Source organism: Cebus imitator, unplaced genomic scaffold, assembly GCF_001604975.1.
Source record: "Cebus imitator isolate Cc_AM_T3 unplaced genomic scaffold, Cebus_imitator-1.0 Scaffold31, whole genome shotgun sequence".
NCBI classification, from domain to species: domain Eukaryota; kingdom Metazoa; phylum Chordata; class Mammalia; order Primates; family Cebidae; genus Cebus; species Cebus imitator.
This window is the reverse complement of record NW_016107346.1, coordinates 9,517,065-9,527,930: the sequence shown is the minus strand read 5'-3', so window position 1 is coordinate 9,527,930 and position 10,866 is coordinate 9,517,065. Positions and strand designations below refer to the sequence as shown.

The window sequence follows — 10,866 nt, the reverse complement described above, 5'->3', positions numbered from 1 at the left end:
ACAGGGTTTCACCATGTTGGCCAGGCTGATCTCGAACTCCTGACCTCAAGTGATCCACCCGCCTTGGCCTCCCAAAGTGCTGGGATTACAGATGTGAGCCACCATGCCTGGCTTTTTTTTTTTTTGACATGGAGTCTTGCCCTGTCACCCAGGCTGGAGTGCAGTGGTGTGATCTCAGCTCACTGCAACCTCCACCTCCCGGGTTCAAGTGATCCTCCTGCATCAGCCTCCTGAGTAGCTGATATTACAGGCATGTGCCACCACACCAGGGTAATTTTTTGTATCTTTAGTAGAGACAGGGTTTCACCATGTTGCTCAAGCTGGTCTCAAACTCCTGACCTCGTGATCTGCCTATCTCGGGCTCCCAAAGTGCTGGGTTTACAGGCATAAGCCACCACACCTGGCCCTGTTTTAGGTGATTTAAAAGTTCTGGAGGCTGGGTTCCTCAATCCCAGCACTTTCGGAGGCCAAAGCAAGCAGATTGCTTGAGGTCGGAAGTTCAAAACCAGCCTGATCAACATGGAAACCCTGTCTCTACTAAAACTAAAAATATTAGCTAGGTGTGGTGGCAGGAGCTTGTAATCCCAGCTAGCTGGGAGATTGAGGTGGGAGGATCATTTGAGCCTGGCAGGCAGAGGTTGCAGTGAGCTGAGATTGCACCACTGCATTCCAGCAGGGAGTTCTGGAAATACATAGTGGTCATGTTTACACAACACTGTGAATGTCTTTAATGCTCTTAAATTGTACACGTAAATAAAAATGGGCCAGGCATGATGGCTCATGCTTGTAATTTCAATGCTTTTTAATGCTGAGGTGGGAGGATCACTTGAGGCCAGGAGTTTCAGACCAGTCTAGGCAGCATAGAGAGACCCTGTTTGTACAAAAAATTAAAAAATTAGCCAAGTGTGATGGCACATCCTTGTAGTCCCAGCTACTCAGGAGGCTGAGGTGGGAGGACTGCTTGAGGCCCAGAGTTCAAGGCTGCAGTGAGCTGTAGATTGCACCACTGCAGTTCAGCTTGGGTGACACAGCGAGACTTTGTCTCTAAATAAATAAATAGTAGAAATGGAAATTTCATATTAAGTGTATTTTCTCACACACACACACACACAGCAAACCCAAGGCCCAGGGAAGCCCTCTTTAGCAGAGAGCTGAGACGAAGAAAAGGGTTCTGAACCACAGCCGTCTGCTGAAGGAAGCTGTCCAGATGCCAGTGCAGTCTCTCCTACGGGTGCCTGGGCCTTGCGTCAGGAGGGGAGGTCGAGGGTCGCCTTAGGTGTGGGAAGGAGCTCTAGGGAGAGTGGTGCTGATGCTTCCCCTTGGGTTAGGAGGCATTTGGATCACACAGCGATGCCTGCACATTCCCGGTTGCAAGAGAGTAGATCTCTGGACACCCGATAGGCCTCCGTTCTGGCAGCTGTCCATGGCCAGGAGCGCTGGGCTTGTTCCTCCCCATGGGAACCATCACACAGGCCTCAGGCAGTCTGCATAGATGACAGCCTGGCAGGTGACCAGGCTGGGATGAGTGAGCAGATGTGGGTAGCACTTGCGGTCCCCCTAGCTGTGCCTTCAGCACCTGCTGCCTAGGAGGCAGAAGCCTTGTTCTCCACCTTGCAGGTGACCCCAGTGTCTCTGAATCTAGCCGCGTATGTGTAGGAGTCAGGTGATTGCATCTGAGGATGGGAGTCGGGTTGGGGGTTTGGGAAACATCCATGATCCTTCAAGGGCCCATTGACCTGCCCAGTACATGCCAGGTGGGCCTTGGCATTGGAGGCCACAGCTCAACTCTGCGGTTCCTGCTGGGCAACATTTCCAGGGACTCATAGATCAGCAAGGTCATCAAGGAGGGGTGGTGAGAGCAGCTCCTCATTGTCATGGTGACCCTGATGTTTAATTTTCTGATGTCTCTGTGGTGAGCTCCTGTTGTGTCAAATGAATAGTGGCCACCGAGAACCAACCGCCCTGGAAATGCACTCAGAATAGATACAGGACGAGTGGGGTTTGTGAGGACTGTTTTCTGTGGCTTAGCAAGGAAAGCCTGGAGAGGAAGGTAAAACTGCTGCTTCCCAGGGAAGCCAGAGGCCCGAGAAGTTAAAGGCAAAGGAGAACTTAATACATTTCAAAAATGTAACTCTGATGAATTGGCAACAGTTTTATAAACAAAGAGCTTTCTGAGCTGATAGAATCTGCTCTGATTCATTTCTGCCCCCACAAACTTTACCCTATTCTTATGAGTTATCTTGCAAACAGTCTCAAAGAACTAGAAGAATGATTAGGGCACTGAGTATCAGGAGATCTGGGGCCATATATCTTTAGCGGGCAGTGTTTACTAGCCAGGAAGTCTCAGACAATCACAATTATCCGGAAATGATTTAGGTAATTGGCGTTTTCCACCCCAGACAAGGCATTTTAGGGAATAAAGTCCCATATCTGCGGAGTTTGCGTCACGTATTCACTGTATTCATAGACTGCTTTACATACTTGGAGAGCAAAATACATCAGTCCTGCGTTGCTTGTATTAACATGCCTTTGTTTGCTTCACTGGAGATGAAATTCTACTGCAAGTCACATCCCAGGTTCCGTATGACCCATCATTTAAAGAAACAATAGCAGTCAGATCCATTACAAAGAGAGACATGAGAAAAGGTAAGTGTATGTCATTAACGCAATAAATGCACACATGTCTATAGGCCTATGTGTTGTCTTAAATGTGCTGTACTATCATCCTGACAGTCTTTAACCCAACTACTGGTGGGGCAAAACCAACTGAGATATGAAGGAAACAACTGGCTGAAATCCTCTCTATAACCTTCCACCTGCTATGGAATCCATGGTCCAAAGTGTGAATCTCCATGTATTTTGGGGTGATCCTTGATGTGCAGTGTTAGGCAGGTTCTGCCACCCTGGAGGCATTCAGAGGACAGAAACCTGACCTGCAAGTAGTGTCCCCCATTCCCGACAACAAGAGCACCTAGCAGCATCATAACTCCACCCAACACACGAATCCTTCTAAGTGTACAGTGTGGTTTGAGGGTTAGTGCAGTCATTAATACCCCATCCAGTGGATGATAAAAACAAGACCAAAAAATGACTTACCTTTGGCGCACCCATAGAAACGACAGATGTGAAGAACACACTCTTTCTCCCAAAGCGGCTTCATATTATGGGAAAAATTTAGCACTTTGGGAATTAAGATAGGAATTTGCTCACAGTAATGAGGATAAAATTAGGTATTGGAAATCTGCCAGATGTGCATGCAAGTGCCCCGAGCAGGGAGGGGGAGTGGACACTGTGTTGGTATTCTGCAGACAGATGTTTGCACCCCAATTCCTGAGGGTAGTTTCCCTGAGGGTAGCCCAGGACAGCTGCCTGGGCACCTCTGCAATCGGCAGTGAGGTGGCACTGCTCTCTACATTGAGGCATTCACTTTCAGACACGCATTTGCTCATACAAGTTGAGTCCTTTATTAGCATTTCAACTTAAAAATGGAAAAGAAGACTGGGAGCAGTGACTGTAATCATGCCCGTAATCCCAGCACTCCGCCTCAGAAGGGTAAGGCAGGTGGATCACCTGAGGTCAGGAGTTCAAGACCAGCCTGGCTAACATGGTGAAACCCTATCTCTACTAAAAATACAAAAATCAGCTGGGCATGGTGGTTTGTGCCTGCAGTTCCAGCTACTCAGGAGGCTGAGACATGAGAATCACTTGAACCTGGGAGGCGGCGATGCGGTGAGCCCAGATTTGGCCACTGTACTCTAGCCTGGGTGACAGAGTGAGACTCCATCTCGAAAACAAAACAAAACAAAACAAAAGAATGGGAAACAAAATATGGGCCCAAGGTGCTTGCATATGTATACTGACAAAGACCCATTTTCTCATTTCTTTTTCATGTGTTTTATCAAAGGAACCAGTGCTACTTGGAATTCTCCTAAACCAGAATATTTCCTTGGCAGTATGGACAAAATTCCCAATAAAGGTAAATGCAAATGCATAAAATTGGAATTGGGGGTCAAGCACCCTGAATTAGGAAGAGTTCCCCAATCACTGGTAAGGTTTAGGATACCCATGGTTTCCCCAAATCCCACCCTGTGTGAGTCTGCTTCTGTATAGCATGAAGGAGCAGAGTAGAATGTTTGTTATCTGCAGGCAGATGGATGCCGGCCAGGAGGGAGAGAGAGCTTGCCTTAGACACCCGGCACCTCCTCCCAAACTGACCTGGGCAGGCCCTTTCCCCGCTGGGGTGGTGGAGCTGGGCAGGGGCTGAGCACATTTCTGAGGGGCTGCCCCAGTGGAATTCTTCCCTCCTCCTCAGGTTTTGGGAAAGCACTCCCTCCAGCCAGGAGCAGAGGCTCATTTGAGCGATCTGATCATGCTGGAGGCAGATTGGCTCCGAAGACAGGATGAGCAGCTAGAATCCATGAAGCATTTCTCTCCATGAAAGACTTAAAGATTTAAAAGAAAAAACCCAGGCCAAATAGGTCCCTGTCTGAGCTGGTAAATCTGTGGTCTTTCCTGGGTGCAGGATTATGAACCTGGCCGCTGGTTCCCAGGACACACAGTGCATCAGCCAGGGGTCAGGGATGGGGAATGGGAAGAGCTTATTAAAAATCCTTATTCCCAGGCCTTCCCATTAGTCTCTGAAAATGAGCCCAGCAATCTGCACATTTTTACCCATCCCTCTAGTGACTTTTCTATAGTCAGCCACGTACTAGCCCCTGACACATGGAATCACTGACTTAGATGATATTTGCAATTAATTTACCACAGAATACTCTTTGAAATGAATACCGCTAATATCCCTGAATTCATCCTCCATGTTTCCTTCTGTAAACTGCATGATGATCATAAATATACTTGGCCAGCTCTTTGGTACCTGAGTCTACACTGCAGGAGGTGAGGGAATGGTTTTACACGGATTACCATCGTGGGCTGTAATGGTCTCATCTGCATGATCAGTCTGCGTCCCTCCATTTTCCTGTGACATGGCTACCTGTTGTCCCAACACCGGTGATTTATGAAAAAGTCCATCTTTGCTTCAGTGACCTGAGATGCCTCCTTTCTCATTTACTAAATTCCTGTATGTACTGTGTGTATGCCTGGGCTTTCTTTCTTTCTTTCTTTTTTTTTTTTTTTTTTTAGATGGAGTCTCACTTTTTCTGCCGAGGTTGGAGTGCAGTTGTGTGATCTTGGTTCACTGCAACCTCCACCTCCTGGGTTCAAGCGACTCTCTTGCCTCAGCCTCCTGAGTACTTGGGATTTCAGGCTCACACTACCACGCCAGGCTAATTTTTGTACTTTAGTAGAAACAGGCTTTCACCATTTTGGCCAGGCTGGTCTGGAACTCCTGATATCAAAAGATCTGCTCACTTCGGCCTCCCAAAGTGCTGGTATTACAAGTTTGAGCCACCACGCCCAGCCTATGCCTGGGCTTTCTACTGTAACCCACTGCTCTGTTCCTCTCTGTATTCAACAGTGTACCACGTTGTTTTAATTAGAGGTTGAAATAGTATTTTTTTTTTTTTTGAGACAGGGTCTTGCTCTGTTGCCCAGGGTGGAGTGCAGTGGTACGATCTTGGCTCATTGCCACCTCTCCTCCCAGGTTCAAGCAACTCTCCTGCCTCAGCTTCTGGAGTAGCTGGGATTACAGGTGGCTGCACCTTGCCCAGCTAACTTTTGTATTTTTAGTAGAGATGGGGTTTCACCATGTTGGCCAGGCTAGTCTCAAACTCCTGACCTCAAGTGATCCACCCACTTCGGCCTCGCAAAGTGCTGGGATTACAGGCGTGAGTCACAGCAGATAATAGTGTTTTAATGTCTTGCAGGACTGGTTCCCCTTTTGCAGTTTTTGTTTTTTCATTGTCTTCCTGGCTATTTTTGCATGTTTGTTTTTCCATATGAACTTTAGCATCAACTTGTCTAACGTCATTAAAAGGCTGTTGGTATTCTGATTGGCACTGCATCAAATTTATAATACAATATTCACTTTGGGAAAACAGATGTTAGGTCATCCTGTGCTAGAAATGGGAATACATTTCCAGTTCTTCAAGTTCATTTTCAATGTGTGTAAAGTTTTCCGTATATAGATTTTTACATGGATCTTCTTAAGTTTATTCCCAAGTCATCGAATTTTCTGTGTTGCTATTGTAAGAGAGGGGTTTTCTCTATCATTATATCCCCTACCTATTATTGTTTGGGAATAGGGAAGCTTGATTTTTGTACATTAATTTTATGTCCTCTTGCCTCATTCAATTCTACACATACTGTTATGTCATCTGTAAATAGAGATAGTTCTACTTCTTTACCAGTTGTTACGCCTCTACCTGATTTATTTATCATGTTTAACTGCATTGCTAATACCTCTAGGATAATCTTGAGTGGTTGCTGGAGATAGAGTGGGCATCCTGTTTTGTACTTGATCTTGGAGAAAACGCCTCTAGAGGTTCCTGATTAAGATTCTGGTTATAGGACTAATATGAATAAGAGATTATCAATTTGTATATCTGTCCATCTATATACATACATGTAAATATATTGTACATGTAAATATATATACATACATAGATTTGTACTGAGAATGAGAATGTATCTGTCCAGAAAACACTTTTGGGTATTTTTTTCTGTTTCTATGAGTTGAATTACTTTAGATATCTTATGTAAGTTGAATCATGCTGTATTTGTCTTTTTGTGATTGGTTTAGTTCACATAGTATGGTGTCCTCAAAGTTAATCTATGGTGTAGAATATGACAGAATTTCCTTTCTTTCTTTCTTTTTTTGAGATTGAGTTTTACTTTTTTTGCCCCGGCAGAAGTGCAATGCCACAATCTTGGCTCACTGCAACCCTCGCCTCCCGGGTTCAAGCAATTCTCCTGTCTCAGCCTCCCGAGTAGCTTGGATTACAGGCATGTGCCACCACGCCTGGCTAATTTTGTATTGTTATTAGAGACAGGGTTTCTCCTTGTTGGTCAGGCTGGTCTTGAACTCCCAATCTCAGGTGATCTGCCCACCTCGGCCTCCCAAAGTGCGGGGATTACAGGCATGAGCTGCTGCACCCAGCCTTCCTTTCTTTTTAAGGCTGAATACTATTCTATTGTATGTATATACCGTATTTTCTTTATCCATTTATCTGTTGTTGCACACTTGGGTCGCTCTCATGTCTTGGCTATTGTACATAATGCTGCAGTGAATCTGGGTGTGCAAATATCTCCAAGATCCTGGTTTCAATTCTTTAGGATATGTATTCAGAAGTGGGATGTGGCTCATATGGGAAATCTATTTTCAGTTTTTGGAGGAGCCTCCATCTTGCTTCTGTAGCAGCTACACTGTGTTACAATCCCACCAGTGTGTGCAGGCTTCCCGTTTCTTTACATCCTTACCAACACTTGTTATTACATATGTGCTTGAGTATTTAAAACATCTGGAATGGGTATTGAATTTTGTTCAAGGTCCTTTCAGCATCCATGGAACTAATCATATGATTTGTTTCCTTAAGTCTAATAACAGTGTATATATGATAATAATGAATTTCCTCATGGCAAACCATCCTGCATTTTTAGAATGAATTTTACTTGGTCATACTGGGGCTTGGAGAGTCCAGTCACTGCTCAGGAGTCTTGGGCCTGGGCCCAGCTTTTTTCAGCACATCTGTGCTGTCACTCAGCCTGGCAGGGGACTGGGAAGGAGCCTTGGGGTTCCTTTAGCCACCAAGGAAGCAGCAGGTCCTGGAAGAGATGCGTAGTTAGAGCCATGATTTATAACTTTCAGTTATTGATACATACGATGGGTGTTCCTCCATTTGTATTCTTTTTCAATTTTTAAAAATTGTTATAGGCCAGGCCCAGTGGCTCACGCCTGTAATCCAAGCACTTTGGAGGCCAAGGAGGGTGGATCACCTGAAGTCGGGAGTTCAAGTCCAGCCTGACCAACCTGGTGAAACCCCGTCTTTATATTAAAAAAAAAATTGTTATAGAATACATATAACATAAGATTTACTATCTTAACCATTTTTAAGGGCACAGTTCAGTGGTATTAAGTACGTTCATGATGTTGTGCAACCATCACCAGCATACATCTCCAGAACTCTTTTCCTCTTATAAAACCAATACCCTCCAAAAACTGAAAATAGATTTCCCATATGAGCCACATCCCACTTCTGGATACATATCCTAAAACCAATACCCTGCACCCATTAAGTAATAACCATCCATTCCCCTTCTGCACCCCCTTGCAACCACTGTTCTACTTTCTGTCTGATTTTGACTACTCTAAATAGCTCACATAAGTGGGATCATAGAGTATTTGTCTTTTTGTTACTGACATTTCATTTTGCATGATGTCCTCAAGGTTCATCCATGTTGTAGGATATGTCAGAATGTCCCTCCTTTCTGAAGCCAAATCATATCCCATTGTATGTATCTACCATGTTTTGTTTACTCACTTACCCTTGATGGGCTGCTTCCATGTTTTAGTCTTGTGAATGATGCTGTTACGAATGTGGATGTACAGGTAATTTTTTGAGACCCTGCTTTCAGTTATTTTGGGTATATACTCAGAAGTGAAATTGCTGGATGATATGGTCATTTTGGTTGTAATTTTCTGAGGAGCCGCCATACTGTTTTCCATGATGGCAGTAGCATTTTATATTCCCACAAACAGCACACAGGGGTTCCGGTTTCTCCACATCCTCACCAACACGTGTTATTTTCTGTTTTTCTTTTTTAGTTGTTTAAAATTTTATTTATTTATTTATTTATTTATTTTTGAGACAACGTCTTGCTCTGTAGCCCAGGCTAGAGTGCAGTAGTGCAATCTTGGCTCACTGCCACCTCCACCTCCTGTGTTTAAGCCATTCTCCTGCCTCAGCCTCCTGACTAGCTGGAATTCCAGGTATATGCCACTGCACCTGGCTAATTTTTTTGTATTTCTTAGTAGAGACAGGGTTTCACTATGTTGGCCCTGCTGGTCTTGAACTTCTGATCTCAGATATTCCGCCTGCCTCAGCCTCCCAAATTGCTAGGATTACAGGCGTGAGCCACTACACCCGGCTTATTTTCTATTTTTTTGACAGTAGCCATCCTAATGGGTAAGAGGTGGTATTTCATTGCATTTTGATTTGCAATTCCCTAATGATTAGGGATGTTGACCATCTTTTCATGCATGATCGGCCATTTGCATATCTTCTTTGGAAAAATGCCTATTGAAGTCCTTTGCCCATTTTTGAACGGGTTGTTTGTATTTTTGTTGTTGGGTGTCAGGCGCTCTCTTTAGTCTGGGCATCATTCCCTTACCAGATAAACTGTTTGCAAATGTTTTCTCCCATTTTGGGTGGGATATCTTTTTACTCTGTTGACACTGTCTTTTGATGCACAAAATTTTTTAATTTGCATAAAGTCCAATTTGTCTATTTTTCCTTTGGTTGCCTGTGTCTTTGGTATCAGACCCAAGAAATAATTTCCAAATCCAACGTCGTGAAGTTTCTGCTCTATGTTTTTTTCTGAAAGTTTTATACTTTTCGGTATTACATTTAGGTCTTTGGTCCATTGTGAGTTAATTTTTGTTTATGGTGTTGGATAAGGATCTGACTGTATTCTTTCGCATGTGGATATCCTGTTTTCGTAGCACCATTTGTTACCCTATTAAAATTCTTGCGCTGGTGTTTGCAAATGTTAGGCGTTGTCTGCCCAGGAATGTATATTCCAGTGCCAAGACACCTCAGCTCCTGAATAATGTGCTTTACCCTTGAATAAGAAAATGCCATGAATAATTTACCTTCACCCCCTGAATAATTTACCTTCACCCCTGAATAATCATTGTTTAAATAAATTAAATTATATACTTGAAGAATAGAAAGCTTACTATCTAGCTTAATTCTTTTATTTCTAAAACTGTTTCTTTAGTCAATTGGTTTCAAATAATTTTACTTTCAAGTCTTTATTTTTCCTTCTGGAGGAACCAGGACAACATTTTTTTTTTCTTTTATTTCTTTTTTTTGTTTGTTTTTTATTTTTATTTTTTGAGATGGAGTCTCACTCTGTCATCCAGGCTGGAGTGCAGTTGTGCCATCTTGGCTCATTGCAACCCCCACCTCCCAAGTTTAAGCGATTCTCCTGTCTCTGCCTCCCGAGTAGCTGGGACTATAGGCACGTACCACCATGCCCTGGAGTCTTGGCTGACAAGACAGGTTTAGCAGGGTGGTTCTGGCTCAGAGTCCCTCATGAAGTTGCAGTCAAGATTCTTCCAGATTCATTCTCTCACTCAAGACCTAGCTACTGATCCCTCCTACCCAGTCACAGGTACTGTGCTGGAAGCTGGTGAGCTCAATGAGGCATTCTTGTCCTCCAAGAGCTCACAGCTCTTAGGAGAGACATCTAATTAATAAATAACATGTTTATTGGACATAAACATGCTAACATTGAAGGTCTTTAAAAAGTGCTTACATTGTATTTGCATGTAGTTCTGGGAGAAGAAGAGGCTGATCTGCTTGATAGGGTTTTTCCAAGCAGGAAGAGTAAGGGAAAAAGAAGGCTGAGAAGAACTGCAGGCAGTGGAATATGACAAAGGTCACATCCGCCAGCTGAGGGGGCTGATCAGATCCATCTTCAGAGGATGGGAGCCGCTCTCAGGATACTCAGCAGGGACAGTAAATTCCAGACCACACTATCTGCACCTCCTCCTTGGCATCAGTGACCATTCAAAAAAAAAAAAAATGCTGGGTGCTGTGGCTCATGCTTGTAATCCCACCCAGCCTTTGGGAGGCTGAAGTGAGTGGATCCCCCGCAGTCAGGAGTTCCAGACCAGCCTGGCCAACATGGTGAAATCTTGTCTCTGCTAAAAGTACAAAAATTAGCTGGGCGTGCTGGCAGGCACCT

The 10,866-nt window shown here is 44.2% G+C and overlaps 1 protein-coding gene across 1 annotated transcript in view; it reads left to right on the top strand.

Annotated features, from left to right (window-relative positions):
- CUNH2orf92 (chromosome unknown C2orf92 homolog) overlaps nucleotides 1-10,866 on the top strand; it is a gene marked incomplete at its 5' end in the record, with an annotated part of 32,901 nt that overhangs the window by 8,080 nt on the left and 13,955 nt on the right. The window contains one exon of the mRNA XM_017524081.2: nucleotides 2,548-2,646. Within this exon, the coding sequence (XP_017379570.2) occupies nucleotides 2,548-2,646 (99 nt within the window). The remainder of the gene's footprint in view (nucleotides 1-2,547; nucleotides 2,647-10,866) is intronic.